Source organism: Pelobates fuscus, chromosome 2 (assembly GCF_036172605.1).
Source record: "Pelobates fuscus isolate aPelFus1 chromosome 2, aPelFus1.pri, whole genome shotgun sequence".
Classification (NCBI taxonomy): Eukaryota; Metazoa; Chordata; class Amphibia; order Anura; family Pelobatidae; genus Pelobates; species Pelobates fuscus.
In genome coordinates, this window is record NC_086318.1 from 450,200,121 (window position 1) to 450,226,875 (window position 26,755).

The window sequence follows — 26,755 nt, forward strand, 5'->3', positions numbered from 1 at the left end:
TTTCAAGCATTAGTGCCCTCTCATAAGGCCCCTCCGTCCGCAATGTGCTGGGTGGGCTCCATAAGCGTAGGTCTGCTCCGCGTCAGATATCTCCCATAGGGACTGTATGAGGAACCAAGATGTTGCTGTATCCTGTTCCTGTAGTAGACTGCTACGGCGTCCACCCTGCTCCCCTCCCGAGTAGGCCGCAGCACCCGAAGCTTTGTGCTTCCCTCAGGGGACCCAAAACTCCCGATCTCGGGGTCTGCTACCCCCTCCACCACCGTGCGAGTGTCTTGTGGGCTCATGCCGAGTACTAGGACTGAAAATTTGGCCAGATTTCTCCGGAGCCTGTCCTACATGCAGCTGCTCGCCAATGGAAACCCATTCCATGAAGCTCCCGCTGCACAGTTTTTGTGCTGATCTTAATCACCACACACCTCAGCACTTGGTGACCCTGCTCTGAGACTTTACGTGGTCTTACGCTTTATGGCTAAGTTGCTGCTGTTCCTAAATGCTTCCACTTGCAAATAAAACCACTTACAATTGACAGTGGAATATCTAGCGTAGATTAAATTTCTCAAGCTGACTTATTGTGTGTAGTGTGGAAGCTGGCCTCCTGCCCACTGACTATGGTCCAGGTCGGAGACCCCATTCGCAACTTACCCTACCCAACAACCATTAGCAGCTTTCCCTCAGTTGGTCTCACTCCCCCAGCAGCAGCGTGAGTTATTGGGAGTGGAGACAGCCTGTTTCACTCCCCAGCGGCAGAGTATATTACAGTGAGTAGAGCGTATCGTCCTCCCTCCCCAGTGGCAGAGTGAGTTCCAGGGAGGGGAGACGGTCTGTCTCACTCCCCAGCAGCAGTGTGCATTCCAGGGAGAGGAGAGTATCGTCCTCCATCCCTAGCAGCAGAATGTATTCCAGGGGAGACATTCCCCAGTGCCAGTGCTTATTACAGGGAGAGGACAAACGGTCCCACTCCCCAGTGGCAGATTGTGTTCCAGGGAGAGGACAAACGGTCCCACTCCCCAGCGGCAGATTGTGTTCCAGGGAGAGAACAACCGGTCCCACTCTTCAGTGGCAGATTGTGTTCCAGGGAGGGGAGACAACTGTTCTCACTCCCCAGCGGCAGTGCGGGTTATTGGGAGTGGAGACAGTCAGTCTCACTCCCAAGCGGCAAAGTGTGGTCCAGGGAGGGGAGACAGTCGGTTACTGGGAGGGGAAAAGGTTATTCACTAATCAGCTCCCAGGACTGTATGTCATCCAGTTCCTTGGAGGAGATAGACCTAGTCCCCTACCCTGTTCAAGGACAGAGAGGCTCCAGGAGAACCACAGTCAAGCCACGGCAACTGGAACAGAGGCGCTGAGGTTTCCCCAGTTTCAGGTAGGTGGTACCCAGCCGGGGTACAGGGAGCTCTGCTACAACTTACATTCAGTGAGCTTTTTAGAACGACCCATTTTTTTCACAAATGTTTGCAAATGCAGACTACGTGGCTAGATACTTTATTTTATACACCTGTGGTAATGGGTCTGATTAAAACACCTGAATTCAATGTTCAAGAGGTGTGTACCACAGTTTGGTCCATATAGTGTACCTAAAGATACAACTTTAAACTGATCAGATGTAGGAGGGCACCCGGGCTGTATTCAACTTTCCCTCCCAACCATATACCTAGAGATACAACTGATCAGATATAGCAGAGTACCTGGGCTCTATAAAGCTTTCTCTTCCAATCATATACCTGCGCTTCTGTTCAGAAGTGTCTCAGAAACCCTCAAATACACACACAAACACACAGATTGTATGGTTTATATTAACTGTGCTGAAGTTCTTGTCTATCTCCTTCTGGCTGTTAATGCTGCCAATTTCTGTCTGGGATCCAGAGTTTGAAATCCCCTCAAAGTACCGCCTGAAAAACAGTGAAGTGAAGAAACGAAAGTGAGAAAGTTCAGTGAAATAGAGAAAGAAGATATAGTAAACCCAAACTGCGCGAGAAATATAGTTAAGACAAACTGTGTAAGAAATATAGCAAACACAAACTGTGTGGGGAATATTGTAAATACAAACTGTGTAAAAAATATAGTAAATACAAACTGTAGTAAATATAGTAAATACAAAATGTGTGGGAAATATACAAACTGCTTGGGAAATATAACACAAAATGCGTGGGAAATATAACAAACACAAACCGTGTGGGGAATATTGTAAAAACAAACTGTGTAAGAAATATAGTAAATACAAACTATAGTAAATAGAAACTGCGTGGGAAATATACAAACTGCTTGGGAAATATAACACAAAATGCGTGGGAAATAATAACAAACACAAACTGTGTGGTAAATACAGTGAATACAAACTGCGTGGGAAATTTAATGAATACAAACTGCATGGGAAATACAGTGAATACAAACTGCATGGGGGTATAGTAAACACAAACTGCGTGGGAAATATAGTAAACAAACTGGTTGGGAGATATTGCAACTACTAACTGGGAAATATTGTAAACACAAACTGTATGGGGAACACAAACTGTATGGGGAATATTGGAAAAAAATATATAATGGTGAATATAGTAAACAAACTGTGTAGGAATATGAACACAAACTGCGTGGGAAATATAATAAACACAAACTGCGTGGGAAATATAGTAAACAAACTGGTTGGGAGATATTGCAACTACAAACTGGGAAATATATTAAACACAAACTGTGTGGGAATATACTTAATCACAACAAAAAACAAAATAGTCAGGGCCAATGGATCCCAGCCCAAGCGATAGCCAGGGTCTGGAGGGCAACGTCATTGCTGTTGCCTGCTCCTACTTTTGCCAAAAAATAGGGAGATACCCCTAATGTAACACTTTGATCAAAAGAAAGAAAAACAAGGTTCACAAAGGAAGGAAGGGATGAAAAGAAGAAATATACAGTACCCCTGCCCTCATACATACAGCTGTCATTTAAACAAACCGTCCAATCGCCATCTAGTTAACCATTTAGGTTTCGATACTATACACTTGCTGCTGTATCTAGAGACAGCCTTGTAGCGTTGTGCTTCTGGTTCTTGTGGTTATATTTTATATTTTCATTTTTTCACCTTGCCTTTACGATCAGCAAGTTACCAACCCTTTACATGTTGTGGTATGACTCCTGTTGTTTACATTGGGTGTTTACATTATTTCACAATTTCGGTAGGAGTTCTGGTATTATTAATTTTACTTTATATCTCTTCCATCCATCCATCCATCCATACATACAGCTGTCATTATTCTGTTAACCCCTTGGATGCTATACACTCACTGCTGTGCTGGTTGTCCACTACCGGTGTATGCATTGACAAATTGCACTATTTGGTTTTTTATGATTTTCTATAGATCCTTTTTATTTTGTTGGTTGTTTTGTGTAATTACATTTTTAAGTCAATCATATTACCCTTAGTTTTCAATTAAGGGTTAGGAGTTTCATTATTTTTATCATCCTGTTCCCCCACTTTAAGGTTTTCTTGGGTTTAAGGAGCCTTGTTTTTCTTTCTTTTGATTAATGTTAAAATAAACACAAATTGTGTGGGAATTATAGTAAACACAAACTGCATGAGGATATAGTAAAACAAACTGCGTGGGGATATAGTAAAACAAACTGCGTGGGGATATAGTAAAACAAACTGCGTGGGCAATATTGTAAATACAAACTGCGTGGGGATATAGTAAAACAAACTGCGTGGGCAATATTGTAAATACAAACTGCGTGGGGATATAGTAAAACAAACTGCGTGGGCAATATTGTAAATACAAACGGCGTGGGGATATGATCACCACAAACTGCGTGGGTAATATAGTAAACACAAACTGCGTGGGGAATATAACGAATACAAACTGCATGGGTAATATAGTAAACACAAACTGCGTGGGGAATAAAGTAAAACAAACTGCATGGGGAATATAACGAATACAAACTGCGTGGGGGATATGATCACCACAAACTGCATGGGGAATATGGTAAATTCAAACTATGGGTAATATAGTAAACACAAACTGCGTGGGGAATAAAGTAAAACAAACTGCATGGGGAATATAACGAATACAAACTGCGTGGGGGATATGGTAAATTCAAACTATGGGAAATATAGTAAACACAAACTGAGTGGGAAACATAATGAACAAAGTTCTATGGGAAATATAGTAAATAAAAACTGCGTGGGGCGATATAATGGATACAAACTGCGTGGGGAATATAATAACTACAAACTGAGTGAGAAATATAATAAACACAAATTGTATGGGAAATATAGTAAACACAAACTGCGTGGGGAATATAGTAAATACAAGCTGTGAGGGTCAAAGGGTAAATTAGGTAGATGGTATAGAAAAGAGAAGGAATTCAGTTGAAGTCAAAGAGGGAGGAGATCAGGGAAGTGGTGTGATTAGCAAACATTAAAAAATAAAAATAAAAAAAATTCGGCTAATGTAAAATCTGTTAGATTATTCTTATTGGATGGTTCCAGGAATGGTTAATGATCTGGTATAAACATTGCTTTAATTGAAAAATTGCAACATAATAGGATATATATTGCCTATGAGGATTGTAGCCAGCATTGAAAGGTTACTCAGTTGATCTAACTATTAGCCAAGGTTTTATGGCTTCTCGCTGTCCTGTGAAGTTCTACTTTCTGTGTCTGTGAAGATTGTTAAACTGTCATAAATCTTGTAAGTTCTTGACAGATGATTGCTTTTAGCCGCTGTATTGTATAGACCATTGCCATTTTGTATGCCTATGTTATACTAAATATTCACTGATTGTCACGCATGTTACATATTATTATTATTTATATTATTATTGTCACAATAAATTATATTTTTATAAAGAAATTGTGATTTACAGTGTGATATAAAATCCTCTGATGAACGTTCTCTAGGATCTAAGAGAATTAATATAGTGGGTAATTCTCAATATCAATTTTGATATAATCAAAATTATTAAATTAATTTTTATGAAAATATTATTTTAATATTTCCACCCCATTAATATCCCCACAACACACACACAATTACAATCAGACAGTAACACACACATACACACACAATTACAGGCAGACAATGACAAACACACACAGGTACAGACAGACAGTCACATACATACAGCCACACACACACACACAGTCACATACACAGAGGCAGACAGTCACACACACACAGACAGCTTCACACACACAGACAGTCAAATACACAGAGGCAGACTCACACAGGCAAATAGTCAAACACACACACACACACAGGCAGACAGCCACACAGACACAGGCAGACAGCCACACAGACACACACACACACACACAGGCGGAGTCACACGCACACACGGGCAGACAGTTATACACACACAGGCAGACAGTCAAAAACACACACACAGGCAGATAGCCACACACACATGTACTCACACACAGACAGATGCAGACAGCCACACACACAGGCAGACAGTCACACACACACGCAGTCAGACACACACACACAGTCACATATACAGACAGTTACACACACAGGCAGACAATCACACACACACACAGGCAGACAGTCACACACATACACACAGGCAAACAGTTATACATACAGGCGGATAGTCACACACACGCAGACAGTCACACACACACACAGGCAGACAATCACACACACACAGGCAGACAGCCACATGCACTCACAGCCACACATACAAAGACAGACAGTCACACGCACACACAGCCACACACACACAGGCAGACAGCCACACAAGCAGACAGTCAAACACACACACAGTCTCACACACACACACACACACACACACACACACACACACACACACACAGGCAGACAGCCATACACACAGGTACTCACACACACACAGTCAGACAGCCACATACACAGGTACTCACACACACACAGAGGCAGACAGTTGCACATACTCACAAACAGACAGTCATACATGGTTACCTCTGTCCTTCATGGTCTGGGAGGAGTGAAGGAAGTGCAGCTCCTGTGGTATGGTTGTTGGGGAAGCAGGGACTCCTTCCTGCTTCCCATGCTGCTGGCACTTTTAGCTCTGCCCCGCCGTCATGTTAGCCCCACTTGTCATAATTTTAGACCCGCCCCTGCCGCAAGGTAAGCCCCGCCCCCGCCGCAATGCTGGGAGGTTTTTTTTCTAATCCCGGGTCAGAGAAAAGGAAGTGTTTAACATTGCCCCCTAGAGACACCTCCAGTGGCCACTCCTCAGATGGCTGCTAGATGTGTTTCCTGGGGCAGTGCTGCACAGTAGGCGGCGGTGCCGTTCAGCGTCTCCACGCTCTGAGTGGAGATGCTGAATTTTCCTCATAGAGATGCATTGATTCAAAGCATCTCTATGAGAAAGTCCTGATTGGCCAAAACAGCATTTGGCCCAGCCCCTGTGCTGGTTTTAGCCAATCCAATGCTTTCCCTATTGAGAATTATATATATTCCCTATAATTATATATATATTAATATTAAAATACACTTAGACAGTGTATTTATATGTGTATATGTATACTTAGATCATATATATAATAAATATATATATGATCTAAGTATATATTTTATTTTAAACTGTAACTTTAACATTTATTTTACTATTTACAGGCAGCAGGGGGAGTACCTGTCATTACATGCACTCCCCCTTACCGGCGACCGGGTAAGTACATAGGTCGGCTTGGGCGCTCTATGCCGCCCGCCGGTGTTTGGAGCCGGTCCCCAAGGACGGCACAGAACGCCTACCGTCCTTAAGGGGTTAAATATAAAGATCACAAACTGGGCAACAGTATGCCATGTCAGTCTGCTGTTGTAAAAGCTAGTAAGGTGCTTCCATGTATAAAAATGTTCTTTTTGTTTTACGTGATCAAAATATAATTTTGTCTCTTTACAAATTAATGGTAAAACTCTACCTTGAATATTCGGTGCAATTTTGGGCGCCAGTTTTAAAGAAGGATAATACAGAAAAAGTTCAGAGGTGAGCTACAAAACTAGTAAGGGGGATGAAAACATTAGTTATGAGAAAAGGCTAGAAAAACTGTTTCCTTTGCAACAAATGCATCTCTGCTGGGATATGCTAGCACTATACATATATATCCAGGGTCAGTACAATCCGCTATGTGCTAAGCTGTTCATTAGTCAGAATATACAACAGGCAAGAGGACACCCATTGAGACTGGAAGAAAGGCGATTTCACTTACAGCAGAAGAAAGGGTTCCTTATCCAAAGGACAATAAAGATGTGGAATTCTCTGCCTGGATGTAAAAAAGGCTTGGATGCTTTATTGCACATTCAGGGACATCATAGATATGCATGCAACCCAAATGTATGGACCAAAGAGAAATCTGATCGCCATTACAGAATCAAGAAGGAATTGTTTTCCCTTTTTGTGGCAGAATTTTTTCTTGCCTTTCTTTTCTTTTGGATCAACAGCATAAAAGAATGGGCTTCAGGGTTGAACTTGATGGAGTTTAGTCTTTTTCCAAACTAGACAACAACTATTTGTGGTCAGGGCAATATTTGCCATAATGGTAAGATAACACATGATACCTATAGAATATAACAAAAGATAGTGACACCAGTCGGAACCGACAAGGCAGTAGGCCTGTAATAAAGAGGGCCCACCTTAGAGGGTGATGTAAGGAAAGGGAGTGGTAGTGGTGGGAGGGAACACTCACCAGACCAACAATGGTAGAGTGGGACAGGATTGGTAGCCATAATATAGGGGACCCAAGCCCCTCCCACAACTACAGGCCAAGCCTTAAATATGTGTGAAAGACAGATTAAACATGAAAGAGTGAAACACAGATTGAACCGAGTAGATTTAATCACTTACTGAATAAGGAGGTGGAGTGAAACACAGACTGAACTGGGAAATAGAGTGAAACACAGGTTAAAAGGGGAAGCAGAGTGAAACACGATTAAAAGGTGACAAAGAAAGAAACACAGATTGAAAGAGGCCAAGTGGAATTAAACAGATTGAAAGATTGGAAGCACAGTTAACCACTGACTGAAAGAGAGAATATTGTGAATGGAAATGGAAAGGGAACACAAACTAAACAGTGAAACAAAGACTGATTGGGGAAGTAGAGGGAAACACAGACTGAATGGGGAACTAAAGTGAAACACAAACTAAATGGGGAAGTAGAGTGAAACATAGACTGAATGGGGAAGGAAAGTGAAACACAGACTGAATGGGGAAGTAGAGCGAAACACAGACTGAATGGGGAAGGTGAGTGAAACACAGATTGAAGGGGGAAGTAGAGTGAAACACTGACTGAATGGGGAAGTAGAGTGAAACACAGACTGAATGGGGAAGTAGAGTGAAACACTGACTGAATGGGGAAGTAGAGTGAAACACAGACTGAATGGAGACATAGAATGTAACAGACTGAATGGGGAAGTAGAGTGTAACAGAATTAATATAGAAGGTGAGTAAAAACACAGACTGAATGGGGAACTAAAGTGAAACACAAACTGAGGGGAAGTAGAGGGAAACACAGACTGAATGGGGAAGAAGAGTAAAACACAGACTGAATGAGGAAGTAGACTGAAACATAGACTGAATGGGAAAGTAGAGGGAAACAGACTGAATGGGGAAGTAGAGGGAAACACAGACTGAATGGGGAAGTAGAGTGAAACACAGATTGAATGGGGAAGTAGAGTGAAACACAGACTGAATGGGGAAGTATAGGGAAACACAGATTGAATGGGGAAGTATAGGGAAACACCGATTGAATGGGGAAGTATAGGGAAACACAGACTGAATGGGGAAGTAGAAGGAAACACAGACTGAATGGGGAAGTAGAGTGAAACACAGACTGAATGGGGAAGTATAGGGAAACACAGATTGAATGGGGAAGTATAGGGAAACACAGACTGAATGGGGAAGTAGAAGGAAACACAGACTGAATGGGGAAGCAGAGTGAAACACAGACTGAATGGGGAAGTATAGGGAAACACTGATTGAATGGGGAAGTATAGGGAAACACAGACTGAATGGGGAAGTAGAAGGAAACACAGACTGAATGGGGAGGTAGAGTGAAACACAGACTGAATGGGGAAGTAGAGTGAGACACAGACTGAATGGGGAAGTAGAGTGAAACACAGACTGAATGGGGAAGTAGAGTGAAACACAGACTGAATAGGGACATAAAATGTAACAGACTGAATGGGGAAGTAGAGTGTAACAGAATTAATATGGAAGGTGAGTAAAAACACAGACTGAATGGGGAATTAAAGTGAAACAAAAACTGAATGGGGAAGTAGAGTAAAACACAGCCTGAATGGGGATGTATAGTGAAACAGACTGAATGGGGAAGAAGAGTAAAACACAGACTGAATGAGGAAGTAGACTGAAACATAGACTGAATGGGGAAGTAGAGAGAAACAGACTGAATGGGGAAGTAAATTGAAAAAGACTGAATGGGGAAGCAGAGGGAAACACAGATTGAATGGGGAAGTAGAGTGAAACACAGACTGAATGGGGAAGTATAGGGAAACACAGATTGAATGGGGAAGTATAGGGAAACACAGACTGAATGGGGAAGTAGAAGGAAACACAGACTGAATGGGGAAGTATAGGGAAACACAGATTGAATGGGGAAGTATAGGGAAACACAGACTGAATGGGGAGGTAGAGTGAAACACAGACTGAATGGGGAAGTAGAGTATAACAGACTGAATGGGCAGGTAGAGTGAAACACAGATTAAATGGGGAGGTAGAGTGAAACACAGACTGAATGGGGAAGTAGAGTGAGACACAGACTGAATGGGGAAGTAGAGTGAAACACAGACTGAATGGGGAAGTAGAGTGTAACAGAATTAATATGGAAGGTGAGTAAAAACACAGACTGAATGGGGAATTAAAGTGAAACAAAAACTGAATGGGGAAGAAGAGTAAAACACAGACTGAATGAGGAAGTAGACTGAAACATAGACTGAATGGGGAAGTAGAGGGAAACAGACTGAATGGGGAAGTAAATTGAAAAAGACTGAATGGGGAAGCAGAGGGAAACACAGATTGAATGGGGAAGTAGAGTGAAACACAGACTGAATGGGGAAGTATAGGGAAACACAGACTGAATGGGGAAGTAGAGTGTAACAGAATTAATATGGAAGGTGAGTAAAAACACAGACTGAATGGGGAACTAAAGTGAAACACAAACTGAATGGGGAAGTAGAGGGAAACACAGACTGAATGGGGAGGTAGAGTGAAACACAGACTGAATGGGGAGGTAGAGTGAAACACAGATTGAATGGGGAGGTAGAGTGAAACACAGACTGAATGGGGAGGTAGAGTGAAACACAGACTGAATGGGGAGGTAGAGTGAAACACAGACTGAATGGGGAGGTAGAGTGAAACACAGACTGAATGGGGAGGTAGAGTGAGACACAGACTGAATGGGGAAGTAAAGTGAAACACAGACTGAATGGGGAAGTAAAGTGAAACACAGATTGAATGGGGAAGTAGAGTGAAACACAGACTGAATGGGGAAGTAGAGTAACAGACTGAATGGGGAAGTAAAGTGAAACACAGACTGAATGGGGAAGTAGAGTAACAGACTGAATGGGGAAGTAGAGTAACAGACTGAATGGGGAAGTAGAGTGAGACACAGACTGAATGGGGAAGTAGTGTCAGGATCCTTTCCTGACAACCATGATATTGTTTTATTTAGAGAAGTTGTGTCCTGAACCTGACATGTCTTCTGCTCCTGGCTCTTTCTAAAGAAAACCTGCTCCACCCTTGCTTACCTTTAACCATCCTGATTTATTCCAACCTGATCTCTAAAACGAGCCTGCTGTCTTTCTTTACTGGACTTTGTTTTCATATTGATTTGGTTCCAACCTACCTGGATATTACAGACATTCTTATCATTTGCAAGTATCCTCAAACAACCTGAAACTGCAGTACTGATTGCAAACCAAAGAGGCTGATCACCTCAAATTGCTACTTTATCCTGTTTTACTTTATCCTTTATACTCCTGTTTAGTTTTAGCTAATTGTTTCCCTGTCTGCTGTAAACCTGTTTTGGGGCATATTGCCTTAACTTCTATTTTCATACTCACCTGTAATTCTGTTTCTAAGTTCTGCTTTCTCCCTTTGTCTTTATTATATCCATTCCCTCTTTCTCCTGTTATTCTTATTGTTACCTTTGTTTAACCATGTCTAATAACTCAAATAAACTACCTGAAGTCAATCCCGACACAAGTCTCCTCTCTGACCTGTTCAGAAGCATGAAAAGTAGAGTGAAACACTGATTGAGTATGGAAGTAGAGTGAAACAGATTGAATGAGGAAGTAGAGTGAAACAGATTGGATGAGGAAATAGATTGAAACAGATTGAATAGGGAAGTTGAGGAAAACACAGACTGAATGGGGAAGTAGAGGGAAACACAGACTGAATGGGGAAGTTGAGGGAAACACAGACTGAATGGGGAAGTTGAGGGAAACAGACTGAATGGGGAAGTAGAGGGAAACACAGACTGAATGGGGAAGTTGAGGGAAACACGGACTGAATGGGGAAGTTGAGGGAAACAGACTGAATGGGGAAGTAGAGGGAAACACAGACTGAATGAGGAAACACAGACTGAATGAGAAAGTCGGGTGAAACACAGACTGAATGGGGGAGTAGAAGGAAACACAGACTGAATGGGGAAGTAGAGGGAAACACAGACTGAATGGGGAAGTTGAGGGAAACACGGACTGAATGGGGAAGTTGAGGGAAACAGACTGAATGGGGAAGTAGAGGGAAACACAGACTGAATGAGGAAACACAGACTGAATGAGAAAGTCGGGTGAAACACAGACTGAATGGGGGAGTAGAGGGAAACACAGACTGAATGAGGAAGTAGGGTGAAACACAGACTGAATGGGGAAGTAGAGTGAAACACAGCTTAAATAGGAAAGTAGAGTTAAACACAGACTGAAAGGAAAGAAGAGGGAAACACAGCTTAAATAGGAATGTAGAGTGAAACACAGACTGAATGGGGAACTAAAGTGAAACACAAACTAAATGGGGAAGTAGAGGGAAACACAAACTGAATGAGGAAACACAGTAGTAGAGTGTAACAGTCTGAATGGGGAAGTAAAGTGAAACACAGACTGAATGGGGAAGTAGAGTAACAGACTGAATGGGGAGGTAGAGTGAAACACAGATTGAATGGGGAAGTAGAGTAACAGACTGAATGGGGAAGTAAAGTGAAACACAGACTGAATGGGGAAGTAGAGTAACAGACTGAATGGGGAAGTAGAGTGAGACACAGACTGAATGGGGAAGTAGAGTGAGACACAGACTGAATGGGGAAGTAGTGTCAGGATCCTTTCCTGACAACCATGATATTGTTTTATTTAGAGAAGTTGTGTCCTGAACCTGACATGTCTTCTGCTCCGGGCTCTTTCTAAAGAAAACCTGCTCCACCCTTGCTTACCTTTAACCATCCTGATTTATTCCAACCTGATCTCTAAAACGAGCCTGCTGTCTTTCTTTACTGGACTTTGTTTTCATATTGATTTGGTTCCAACCTACCTGGATATTACAGACATTCTTATCATTTGCAAGTATCCTCAAACAACCTGAAACTGCAGTACTGATTGCAAACCAAAGAGGCTGATCACCTCAAATTGCTACTTTATCCTGTTTTACTTTATCCTTTATACTCCTGTTTAGTTTTAGCTAATTGTTTCCCTGTCTGCTGTAAACCTGTTTTGGGGCATATTGCCTTAACTTCTATTTTCATACTCACCTGTAATTCTGTTTCTAGGTTCTGCTTTCTCCCTTTGTCTTTATTATATCCATTCCCTCTTTCTCCTGTTATTCTTATTGTTACCTTTGTTTAACCATGTCTAATAACTCAAATAAACTACCTGAAGTCAATCCCGACACAAGTCTCCTCTCTGACCTGTTCAGAAGCATGAAAAGTAGAGTGAAACACTGATTGAGTATGGAAGTAGAGTGAAACAGATTGAATGAGGAAGTAGAGTGAAACAGATTGAATGAGGAAGTAGAGTGAAACAGATTGGATGAGGAAATAGAATGAAACAGATTGAATAGGGAAGTTGAGGAAAACACAGACTGAATGGGGAAGTAGAGGGAAACACAGACTGAATGGGGAAGTAGAGGGAAACACAGACTGAATGGGGAAGTTGAGAGAAACACAGACTGAATGGGGAAGTTGAGGGAAACACAGACTGAATGGGGAAGTAAAGTGAAACAGACTGAATGGGAAAGGTGAGTGAAACACAGACTGAATGGGGAACTAAAGTGAAACACAAACTAAATGGGGAAGTAGAGTGAAACACAGACTGAATGGGGAAGTAGAGTGAAACACAGACTGAATGGGGAAGTAGAGTGAAACACAGACTGAATGGGGAAGTAGAGTGAAACACAGACTGAATGGGGAAGTAGAGTGAAACACAGACTGAATGGGGAACTAAAGTGAAACACAGACTGAATGGGGAACTAAAGTGAAACACAAACTGAATGGGGAAGTAGAGTAAAACACAGCCTGAATGGGGATGTATAGTGAAACAGACTGAATGGGGAAGAAGAGTAAAACACAGACTGAATGAGGAAGTAGACTGAAACACAGACTGTATGGGGAAGTTGACGGAAACAGACTGAATGGGGAAGTAAATTGAAACAGACTGAATGGGGAAGCAGAGGGAAACATAGATCCAATGGGGATGTAGAGTGAAACACAGACTGAATGGGGAAGTATAGGGACGCACAGACTGAATGGGGAAGTAGAGGGAAACACAGACTGAATGGGGAGGTAGAGTGAAACACAGACTGAATGGGGAAGTAGAGTATAACAGACTGAATGGGGAAGTAGAGGGAAACACAGATTGAATGGGGCGGTAGAGTGAAACACAGACTGAATGGGGAAGTAGAGTGAGACACAGACTGAATGGGGAAGTAGAGTGAAACACAGACGGAATGGGGACATAGAATGTAACAGACTGAATGGGGAAGTAGAGTGTAACAGAATTAATATGGAAGGTGAGTAAAAACACAGACTGAATGGGGAAGTAGAGGGAAACACAGACTGAATGGGGAAGTTGAGGGAAACACAGACTGAATGGGGAAGTTGAGGGAAACACGGACTGAATGGGGAAGTTGAGGGAAACACGGACAGAATGGGGAAGTTGAGGGAAACAGACTGAATGGGGAAGTAAAGTGAAACAGACTGAATGGGGAAGAAAAGTGAAACAGACTGAATGGGGAAGTAGAGGGAAACACAGACTGAATGAGGAAACACAGACTGAATGAGAAAGTCGAATGAGGAAACACAGACTGAATGAGAATGGGGAAGTAGAAGGAAATACAGACTGAATGGGGAAGTAGAGGGAAACACAGACTGAATTTGGAAACACAGACTGAATGAGGAAGTAGGGTGAAACACAGACTGAATGGGGAAGTAGAGTGAAACACAGCTTAAATAGGAACGTAGAGTGAAACACAGACTGAATGGGGAAGTAGAGGGCAACAGACTGAATGGGGAAGAAGGGTGAAACACAGACTGAAAGGAAAGAAGAGTGAAACACAGACTGAATGGTGAAGTAGAGGGAAACACAGACTGAATGGGGAAGTAGAAGGAAACACAGACTGAATGGGGAAGTAGAGTGAAACACAGACTGAATGGGGAAGTATAGGGAAACACAGATTGAATGGGGAAGTATAGGGAAATACCGATTGAATGGGGAAGTATAGGGAAACACAGACTGAATGGGGAAGTAGAAGGAAACACAGACTGAATGGGGAAGCAGAGTGAAACACAGACTGAATGGGGAAGTATAGGGAAACACCGATTGAATGGGGAAGTATAGGGAAACACAGACTGAATGGGAAAGTAGAAGGAAACACAGACTGAATGGGGAAGTAGAGTATAACAGACTGAATGGGGAAGTAGAGGTAAATACAGATTGAATGGGGAGGTAGAGTGAAACACAGACTGAATGGGGGAGTAGAGTGAGACACAGACTGAATGGGGAAGTAGAGTGAAACACAGACTGAATGGGGAAGTAGAGTAAAACACAGCCTGAATGGGGAAGAAGAGTAAAACACAGCCTGAATGAGGAAGAAGAGTAAAACACAGCCTGAATGGGGATGTATAGTGAAACAGACTGAATGGTGAAGAAGAGGGAAAAACAGACTGAATGGGGAATAAGAGTAAAACACAGACTGAATGAGGAAGTAGACTGAAACATAGACTGAATGGGGAAGTAGAGGGAAACACAAACTGAATGAGGAAACACAGTAGTAGAGTGTAACAGTCTGAATGGGGAAGTAGTGTAACAGACTGAATGGGGAAGTAGAGTAACAGACTGAATGGGGAAGTAGAGTGAAACACAGACTGAATGGGGAAGTATAGGGAAACACAGATTGAATGGGGAAGTATAGGGAAATACCGATTGAATGGGGAAGTATAGGGAAACACAGACTGAATGGGGAAGTAGAAGGAAACACAGACTGAATGGGGAAGCAGAGTGAAACACAGACTGAATGGGGAAGTAGAAGGAAACACAGACTGAATGGGGAAGTAGAGTGAAACACAGACTGAATGGGGAAGCAGAGTGAAACACAGACTGAATGGGGAAGTATAGGGAAACACCGATTGAATGGGGAAGTATAGGGAAACACAGACTGAATGGGAAAGTAGAAGGAAACACAGACTGAATGGGGAAGTAGAGTATAACAGACTGAATGGGGAAGTAGAGGTAAATACAGATTGAATGGGGAGGTAGAGTGAAACACAGACTGAATGGGGGAGTAGAGTGAGACACAGACTGAATGGGGAAGTAGAGTGAAACACAGACTGAATGGGGAAGTAGAGTGTAACAGAATTAATATGGAAGGTGAGTAAAAACACAGACTGAATGGGGAACTAAAGTGAAACACAAACTGAATGGGGAAGTAGAGGGAAACACAGACTGAATGAGGAAGTAGAGTAAAACACAGCCTGAATGGGGAAGAAGAGTAAAACACAGCCTGAATGAGGAAGAAGAGTAAAACACAGCCTGAATGGGGATGTATAGTGAAACAGACTGAATGGTGAAGAAGAGGGAAAAACAGACTGAATGGGGAATAAGAGTAAAACACAGACTGAATGAGGAAGTAGACTGAAACATAGACTGAATGGGGAAGTAGAGGGAAACACAAACTGAATGAGGAAACACAGTAGTAGAGTGTAACAGTCTGAATGGGGAAGTAAAGTGAAACACAGACTGAATGGGGAAGTAGAGTAACAGACTGAATGGGGAGGTAGAGTGAAACACAGATTGAATGGGGAAGTAGAGTAACAGACTGAATGGGGAAGTAAAGTGAAACACAGACTGAATGGGGAAGTAGAGTAACAGACTGAATGGGGAAGTAGAGTGAGACACAGACTGAATGGGGAAGTAGAGTGAAACACAGACTGAATGGGGAAGTAGAGTGAGACACAGACTGAATGGGGAAGTAGAGTGAGACACAGACTGAATGGGGAAGTAGTGTCAGGATCCTTTCCTGACAACCATGATATTGTTTTATTTAGAGAAGTTGTGTCCTGAACCTGACATGTCTTCTGCTCCGGGCTCTTTCTAAAGAAAACCTGCTCCACCCTTGCTTACCTTTAACCATCCTGATTTATTCCAACCTGATCTCTAAAACGAGCCTGCTGTCTTTCTTTACTGGACTTTGTTTTCATATTGATTTGGTTCCAACCTACCTGGATATTACAGACATTCTTATCATTTGCAAGTATCCTCAAACAACCTGAAACTGCAGTACTGATTGCAAACCAAAGAGGCTGATCACCTCAAATTGCTACTTTATCCTGTTTTACTTTATCCTTTATACTCCTGTTTAGTTTTAGCTAATTGTTTCCCTGTCTGCTGTAAACCTGTTTTGGGGCATATTGCCTTAACTTCTATTTTCATACTCACCTGTAATTCTGTTTCTAAGTTCTGCTTTCTCCCTTTGTCTTTATTATATCCATTCCCTCTTTCTCCTGTTATTCTTATTGTTACCTTTGTTTAACCATGTCTAATAACTCAAATAAACTACCTGAAGTCAATCCCGACACAAGTCTCCTCTCTGACCTGTTCAGAAGCATGAAAAGTAGAGTGAAACACTGATTGAGTATGGAAGTAGAGTGAAACAGATTGAATGAGGAAGTAGAGTGAAACAGATTGAATGAGGAAGTAGAGTGAAACAGATTGGATGAGGAAATAGATTGAAACAGATTGAATAGGGAAGTTGAGGAAAACACAGACTGAATGGGGAAGTGGAGGGAAACACAGACTGAATGGGGAAGTAGAGGGAAACACAGACTGAATGGGGAAGTTGAGGGAAACACAGACTGAATGGGGAAGTTGAGGGAAACAGACTGAATGGGGAAGTAGAGGGAAACACAGACTGAATGGGGAAGTTGAGGGAAACACGGACTGAATGGGGAAGGTGAGGGAAACAGACTGAATGGGGAAGTAGAGGGAAACACAGACTGAATGAGGAAACACAGACTGAATGAGAAAGTCGGGTGAAACACAGACTGAATGGGGGAGTAGAAGGAAACACAGACTGAATGGGGAAGTAGAGGGAAACACAGACTGAATGGGGAAGTTGAGGGAAACACGGACTGAATGGGGAAGTTGAGGGAAACAGACTGAATGGGGAAGTAGAGGGAAACACAGACTGAATGAGGAAACACAGACTGAATGAGAAAGTCGGGTGAAACACAGACTGAATGGGGGAGTAGAGGGAAACACAGACTGAATGAGGAAGTAGGGTGAAACACAGACTGAATGGGGAAGTAGAGTGAAACACAGCTTAAATAGGAAAGTAGAGTTAAACACAGACTGAAAGGAAAGAAGAGGGAAACACAGCTTAAATAGGAATGTAGAGTGAAACACAGACTGAATGGGGAACTAAAGTGAAACACAAACTAAATGGGGAAGTAGAGTGAAACACAGACTGAATGGGGAAGTAGAGGGAACACAGACTGAATGGGGAAGGGGAGTGAAACACAGACTGAATGGGGAAGAAGAGTGAAACAGACTGAATGTGGAAGTAGAGGGAACACAGACTGAATGGGGAAGTAGAGTGTGTGATGGAACCCAGGTTATTTGTGTATTCCTCCTGTCTTTATTATGTATAGTACCCTGTGTGTTCATGCAAAATGCCTGCTTCCCGTCCGGAAGTGCCTCCACAAAGAAAATCTATTCTCCTCCCGAACAGGGACCACACCAATAACCCATTTAGAATGCTCATTAGAACGTTCTCATCTCGACCTGATGCCAAATCCGCAAGGGAAGTATTGGCGCGTGCTGTCCCCTGAATGGCCACTAGTTCGTATAGACGAACGCCATCCAGGGGGAGCATTCGTGAACTGCTTCCCACTCAGTTCTGTTCCCGAACAGGGACCTTTCCAGTGCCCATTGGAATGTTCACACCAATCAATTAGAATGTTAACGACTCGCAACATAAGTGTGAAACCAGAAGGGAAGTAATTGAGTGCTTCCCTGGGTGACCGCCGTTTGTATAGATGAACGTCAACCAGGGGGAGCATTCGTATCACGAAAGGAGACGCTTCCCTTGCCTGGTTTCATACAGGGACCCTGAAACCCCATGGGGTTGGTGTGGGCATCACTGGGTTGGGCGAGCTTTCTGTAACTGGGAGTCAAAGAGACGGGTGGTTTTCCTGCGCCTCATAGGTACTGAGGCTCATGGGAAGAAGACCCCCTGTCACCGGAAGTGGGAAACCTTGTACTTGGGTGGCAGGAACAGGGGACAAAGGGAATCCTGGGAAGAAGAACCTCTGTCACAGGAAGTGGGAAAACCTGGGTGGCGGGAACAGGGAACAAAGCACAAGCCTATGTCTTGGCACAGAGGGCATGGGCAAACCCCGCATCCAAACCTGATCAGCGGGCTGGGGAAGTCCCGGGGTGGGGGGGGGGGAACCGCCGCCAGAACCCAAACCCAAGCTACCCTACCAAGCCTTCAAAAGGCGGAAGAAGGCATGGATGACTTTTTGCAGGACTTTGAGCGCCTATAACTGCTACATGAGATTGCCCCAGCAGACTGAGTTCCCCTCCTGGCCGGGAACCTCACCAGAAAATCTGCGGATGCTTACCGGGCTGTACCCAAGGAAGACCTGCGGAACTATGCCGCTGTGAAGCAGGTCCTGTTGACGAGGTATGCCATCACCCTAGAGGCATACCGTAGAAAGTTCAGGGAATAGGGAAATAGAGTGAAACACAAACTGAATGGGAAAGTAGAGGGAAACACAGACTGAATGGGGAAGTAGAGTGAAACAGATTGAATAGGTAAGTAGACTGAAACACAGATTGAATAGGGAAGTAGAGAGAAACACAGATCGAATGGGGAAGGTGAGTGATGCAAATTGAAAGAGAGGAAATATTGAGAAAATTATTTGACAGGGAATCAAAGTGAAACACAGTTTGAACAAAAGAAATAAGCAGATGTAAACACATGAATCTTTACATAATAGAGAAGTAGTGCTCTCCTCTCTTAATTGTGCCCTCCCCCATTCCTAATTTTTTTATAGATATTAAAGGAACACTCCTGGTACCAACACAACTTTTATGCATTTTCTAGCAATTGGCCTAAATATTAAGCTGTATTTTATGCATATTCAAATAGATTTGGGGTAAAAAAACAAACAAACTCTGCAGCAATCTGCATGTTAACCCTGTCCACCTCCCCTGGTCACATGTCATGTCACAGAGCACTGATAGTAACCAGATATGAACCACAAAAAGGCACCATTAGAGTTATGCACCGCTACTGTGCCTTCTGTATCTGTTGTATCTGCCTGTCTGACATACTTACCCCATCTAAAGAGACAATTTTACCACATGACAGGAGGTTTTGTATTTTGCATAACTCTCTTTACTGAAAACTCCAGCAGTACAGATCATAAACAGAACAACCAATCAAACAACAACTACACATTCCACAAAAGGCACTGCCAGTCTAAGCTCCTCCTCTTTCTTTGCTGCTCCTGATTGCAGGTCAGAATATTTTATCCTTGTTTTGTGGACAAAATATGAACTCTACTAAATTCTTGTAAAATGCCTATTTACTCTGCATAGCTATAACCAATATTAATCATAAAACTACTTAAGATGGCTGCTGGGGAGTTTCCCCTTTCATCGACTAACACCTTCAATTAACAAGATGGCGCTAGAATCTGGAGGAGAGCTCCATGACGTCAGTGACGTCACACACGGTAGGATGAGCAATTAATTGATGTACCACTTAACACTTAACCAATTATTGATGTATTTTCTTCTGTTATCTATAATTATGCATATGATGTATTACTGCTTTATAAGGGGCCTACCAGCCCCCCGGAATAAACATTCCTTACTTTTTCATTAACATAGAAACTTGTGTCTGGTGTGAATTACTCAGGAAGGCGTGCACGCACTATAAAATTGATTTGGAAAGGGGCAGATACACAAATTTATCAAACCTTTGTTTTGATCCACAACACTTGTGACATCTTTTTGTATTTATCTTATTTTTATATTGTATTGTCACAGTTTAATTGCCTTATCTGCTTTATATTTCTGTTTATTTAACCCCCACTACTGTGTGCCTTTCCTATATATAGCTTCTCATCCTTTATCTCTGCTCTAAACACTGTGGCCTAGTACTTTCCCCGTCTCAGGCTGGAGCATGGGACTGAGGGGATCTGTGGGTGGTATTCCTTCCAAATCGGTATTTAAGCAATCTGCCACAGATGAAGCTGCAGTATTGCTATGACTAACACAAGCAGTACTGCACTGATATTACCAGGGTCTGGGGTTCTAATCCCCTCTAGGATTATCTTGTTTAACTACTGGACTGCTGTTTTTTTGTGCCCATTCCAGCTTCTACATTTGTACAGGTACCTCAGGCTCAGTATTTCACTTGCTATTTTCTACCTCAAAGAGTAATATTACAGCAATGGATATGTTCCCTATATAATAATAATACATGTCTGAATTATGCCTGGAGAAGACAGTGCTTATTGTATACAGACATACTGTGCCAAATGTTTATAGTACCATAGTGGGTTTCCTCTGTTACATAAGACACACCACCTGGGGTCAGCCCCCAGATATTATGATATGCTCCGCTTAAGCAAACCCTTTAAGGATGACCCCCTATTTTTGTCAGGGTACCTTACATAGTTACATAGCTTGCGTCCATCAAGTCAGCCTTCCTCACATTTGTTTTTTGCTGTTGATCCAAAAGAAGATGCAGGAACCGCAAACACTCCCAGCGGCCACAGGTGCTCTGAGGCAGGTCCAGCAATCCCAACATGATAAGGCAGTAGAACAGAATCACAGGCACTCCAATTGTGTAAGCCGCAGGCAGATTTATTGTCACAAAATGAGTAGAAGCAGCAACGTTTCGACCAAACAGGTCTTTGTCAAGCTTTGTCTTTGTTGATCCAAAAGAAGGCAAAATAACCCAGTTTGAAGCACTTCCAATTTTGTAACAAGCTAGGAAAAAAATTTCCTTATTGATATTTAAGGCCCCCACCCGCCGCTCAGGGGTGGGGGCCGGGGGGAAGGACAATAGGTCTCCCCCCCCCATATTCTTCTTTAGGGCCCCCACCCGCCACTCGGGGGTGGGGGCCGGGGGGCCGGGGGACCTTTATCTAAATACCTGTAAAAAATAAATAAATAATAAAACTTACCATTTGATGTCTTCTTTCTTCTAAACTCTTCTTTTTCCAGCCCGAAAAAAGGCCAAATAAAAATCCATAACAACAATAGGTCCCACCCCCATATTGATATTTAGGGCCCCCACCCGCCGCTCAGGGGTGGGGGCCAGGGGGGAGAACAATAGGTCCCCCCCATATTCTTCTTTAGGGCCCCCACCCTCCGTTCAGGGGTGGGGGATTGTTTTTTTTTTTTTTTTAGTGAGCAGCCACATGCTGCTCACTGTTTAATAGACATGCCTCTACTCGCGGTATAGCGAGTAGGGGCAAAATTTACTAATACAGCCTTTTGGTAGATAGCTCCCTAATACCGTGGCAATTAGGAAGTTATCTACTTAGCGGCTGCAAGAAAAGTCCCAAAGTCCTGAAATTTTGAAGTGTCGAAGTGCTGAACCGAACCGAATGGCCAAAGTCCCGAATTTCGGAATGCCGAACCAAATTTTTTCCCCATGCACATCCCTAATCCTTATTGTTCTTACAGTTAAAAAAAACCTTTTCTTTGCCTTAGACTAAATCTTCTTTCTTCCAGTCTAAACGCTGGACATCGTGTCCTATGTAAAGTCCGGTTTTGTGAATAGATTTCCACACAATGGTTTGTATTGGCCCGGGATATATTTGTGTAATGTTATCATATCCCCTCTGAGGTGACGTTTTTCTAAACTAAATAGGTTTAAATTTGTTAACCTTTCTTCATAGCTGATATGTTCCATTTCTTTTATTAATTTTGTAGCCCGCCTCTGCACTTTTTCTAGTGCCATAATATCCTTCTTTAGAACAGGTACCCAATATTGCACAGCATATTCAAGATGTGGTCTAACCAGCGATTTATAAAGAGGCAAAATGATATTCTCATTCTGAGAATGAATGCCCTTTTTCGTGCATGACAATACCTTAGTGGCCTTAGCCACTGCTTATTGACATTGCACATTGTTGCATAGTTTGTTGTCGCTAACAATTCCCAAGCCCTTCCCAACACTTTGTGTGTTGTAATTCGCTTCCATTAAGGGTATACATTGCTTGTGCATTTTTTACACTTTGCATTTTTCAACATTAAATTTCATCTGCCATTTGTGTCCCCAGTCCCCCAGTCTATCTAAATCTATCTGCAGCAAAGTAATATCTTGCTCACATTGTATTACTTTACAGAGTTTTATGTCAACTGCAAACACTGAAACATGACTTTCAATGCTTTTTTCAAGATCATTTATAAACATCTTAAATAGAAGGGGTCCCAGAACAAAACCCTGAGGGACACCACTTGCCACCTCTGTCTAGCTTGAAAATGTACCATTAATGGCAACTTTTTGTACTCTATTTTTAAGCCAATTTCTACCCAAGAACAAGAATTTTCATCTAGACCGATTTCTTTGAGTTTGAACACTAATCTATTGTGTGGAACTGTATCAAATGCCTTGGCAAAATCCAAATAGATCGCATCCACTGCAACACCCTGATCTATACTTCTACTTACTTCTTCGTAGAATGCAATCAAGTTAGTTTGACACGACCTGTGCTTCATAAAACCATGCTGATTTTTGCTGATAACCATGTTCTTCTCAAGGAAGATATCTAATAATTCACTTAATACCATTGAATTCATACATATTGTACCAGATGTTACTGTTATCATAGTGGGTGTCCTCTTTTGAACAAGACACACTACCTGGAGTGAGCACGCAGATACCAGATGATGTGCTCTCACCACTGAAGACCATTGAATTCACTAGGCTTGGATGAAATATCAGGGTCAGTGGTCTCTAGGGAATAAGCGGTACCACAACTGCACTGAAGATGAAAGGTAAAGCCCCAGTGAAGAGATCCAAACGAGTGGAATCGACTTGATCTATGCCCTGCAACCTCTTTCCTCAAATGAGGATGACTCTTCCCCCTCCTTAGTCCTTAACCTTTGTTGATGAGTGGTAGGCACTGGGCTTTGCCTCTGGGAAGGATGATTGGCAGGTCTTACCCCAATCTACCTCAAAGCATGTCAAGATAACTGTGTTGGGTGAGGACTACAACAGGAAATATGCCAATACGTCACTTGGTGACAGAGGACAAGGTATTTTTGGATGCTCAAGGAGTCCCTTATTTGAACCCTGTGCTATCTGACACCCATGATCGTCGGAGTGGAACCTACCTATCACCTGGTTCAGTGTGTCCACTATTAGCTCTGCATGAATTTGGTGAAAGAGGATCGTACACGGCTCGGGACTGCACTAGACCTCTCCTGCCTGAGAAAATCACCAACACATTTGAATTTGACACCACTGTAGTGTTTTTTTTAATGTGTAGATCGGGGCTTGACCATATATAGGCTTTAAAAGGTGCCTTACGGCTATGTAGGATATGCTGATGGTTCTACTGAGTCAGCTAGCTTAAATACTATGCTTCGCTACACTGGCCCCTTCCGAGGCATGAACCTGGATTTGAGTACCAGTTGTGAATAGGCCCAACCCTAAATCTATGTGTTGGGCAAGACTAACACTGCACTATGTGCTGAATGGCCGAAGGCAGCGCTTTGGGGGATCGACACCACACTTCCAAAGAATGGGCACACAGTCTCCTCATGGACAAAAATCCCTGTTCACCAAGGCACGGTTCGATACGCACTGGACCAAAATAGTTTCTTCAGCAACATCTTTAAGGTTGAGAATAAGACCGTGGTTTACTGATTGGTCATCAACACTTGCCAGCTGCATGGCTACATCGTATACATGACTAGTTTTACCTGACTGGACCAAATTGATGCGTATATGTCAGGTCTCACAGCGCCGGCGGGTCGCCAATTCCCTCGGTTTCTTTTTGGTGGATCGAATGTGCCAAGTAACATGCCCTTCAGCCTCAACTCGGCTCTGTGTTGTTTCATGAAGCTGCTGAAACTGGTTATGGCGCATCTTCAGTCCAAAGACATGCTGTACCTTCTCCACCTGGACGATTTACTGATGTTCTATGACACAGTACCTAGGCTACGATCTCAGGTGAAATTTGTCATTTATGTTTTAAAATATGTAGGCATCGTGGTGAACAGACAGAAATCGACACTCGACCATGGGGTGCCTTCTCAGCAGAGATATGGGTGGAACTCCACTGGTGGCTGCTTCACATGCATGCCTGGAATGACACGGAAACCAATTTTTACATATATTGTCTGGAAGTGGTCCTTTGTCAACCACAGTCTAGCTGAAAGGTCTATCCAACTGCTGCCTTCTACTCCGCATGGACAATTTTCCATGATTCCATACATCTACTGCCTAGGCGGAGTCAGATACCGGGCTTGTCAGAGGCAACAAAGGACATTATCAGGTTCTGTCTCTCGCGCACCATCACTCTTCGAACAGAATATCTTCTGGGACTCACCAACCTCATGGCAGGATGTTTTTCTCGCCACTGGCAGGACTGCAGCGACTGGCATGGCATTTTCCCATGCTTTACCATCCCTTAGGGACTCATTGCATGGGGATCTATTTGCCTCCAGGACCAACCGACATCCTCCTGAGGCAATTCAGTTGGCTTCCGGATCCGGACTTTCTTCATCTTTGGCGCAGCTAAGGGGCCTACGCCTTCGCACTGTTCTCCATGCTGACGAGAGTACTTCACTACACTTCACAGAGAGTCTCTCCTTCTCATCACTCCAATCTGGCAGAGCAGCCCGTGGTTTCAGGATCTGTTTGAACTACCTCATGACCTTTCTATCCTCTTCCCATCATTCTCTCTTCTACTGACGGGACCTCGTGGGGACTACACCCTGTTGTGATAGGGCAGATGCTGGACCTAGTGGTTTGGACGCTTTCGGGGATCCGGATTGGTTCACAGGTTTTCGCGATAGACTAAGGTTCTTTTATGAGACTTATAGGCTCCCCACACCAGACGATTTTACATCTCCGCTTGGCATCATCCTATGCTATCTATGCCTTCCCTTTTAGCTTGGTCGTTAATATTGGTCTATTAATAGACGACTCATGTTCCCCTTCAAGGTGTCCAAGTGGGTCAGGACCCTCTGGTTTGACACCTTTTGGGAGGTATTATGTTGTCCAGACCCCGTGCACCTATATATTCCCACCTTTGGGACGTGGACTTGGTGCTGTGTTTTCTTCAGGGTTGGCCAGACAATACGGGCTTCTCTCTTTGACTACTTTCAGTTGAGCTTAAGCTATTATGTTATGTCTTATTTACTTCTGTTGCATTTTGGGTATTCGATGTGTATTTTTTTCTTTTTTCCTCCGGGCAGCGTACTATCTCGGCGTACCCTTTTCTATCTCGCGTCTATTATCAGACTCTATGACAGTTTTTTTTAGCCATTCTTTTAGGCAGTCCCTCAGATGTGTGTCGCTAATACATCGAGGTTACCACACATTTACAGACTTTGCCTTCGGACCAGCTTCTATTATTTTATGTCAAGTCTCTACAACGACTTTGGCTAGATGGATTCACTGGCTATTGTCTATGGCCTGTATCACTGGTCTGGGGCGACAGTGTCGTTGTTTGCCGACTTTAGGGAATTTGCAGTTTGGATGCGGGAGAATGCTTTCGTATGTTTTATGATAGACATTCTTCTCATGCTTCTTTCACTTTTCTACATTCTCAGACTTAAAAATGCTAAATATGGAGCCTCCTGTCATGTGGTCAAATTGTAGATTATTTTAACGTAGTACACTTATCATTTTTTTTTTTTTATTATTCTTTATTTTTGCTGTGCATAAAGTAACAAACAGGCTTGTATTTGCCACAACAGCAGGTACAAGCTAATGTGATAGATACAGAGTAAACAGTTTCATGGCATTGAAAAACGGGACAATTTTTAGGAAAGAAGGTTCAAGCTAGGTATTTATGTCTAGTACATTGACTTAACTAGGCGGTTGGGTACGCGAGGCGGGTTGGACATAGTTATTGTCAGGCAAGAAAAACATGTAGGTTAAACTTTGGGTATTGAGACTAGGGAGAGCTGCGTATGGTATTCTAGCAAGTTAATTTAAGCAACACAAGCAGATAACACTGGAGAACTAATCTCTTATAGCATGGCAGCAGTGTGCATAATAAGTATAATGAACACATGTACTA

The 26,755-nt window shown here is 42.8% G+C and overlaps 1 protein-coding gene across 2 annotated transcripts in view; it reads right to left on the reverse strand.

Moving 5' to 3' along the window:
* Positions 1-26,755, reverse strand: part of LOC134587654 (phosphofurin acidic cluster sorting protein 2-like) — a 319,708-nt gene that overhangs the window by 161,173 nt on the left and 131,780 nt on the right. For both annotated transcript variants that reach the window (XM_063444208.1, XM_063444209.1), the window contains exon 11: positions 1,802-1,892. In XM_063444208.1, the coding sequence (XP_063300278.1) occupies positions 1,802-1,892 (91 nt within the window). The remainder of the gene's footprint in view (positions 1-1,801; positions 1,893-26,755) is intronic.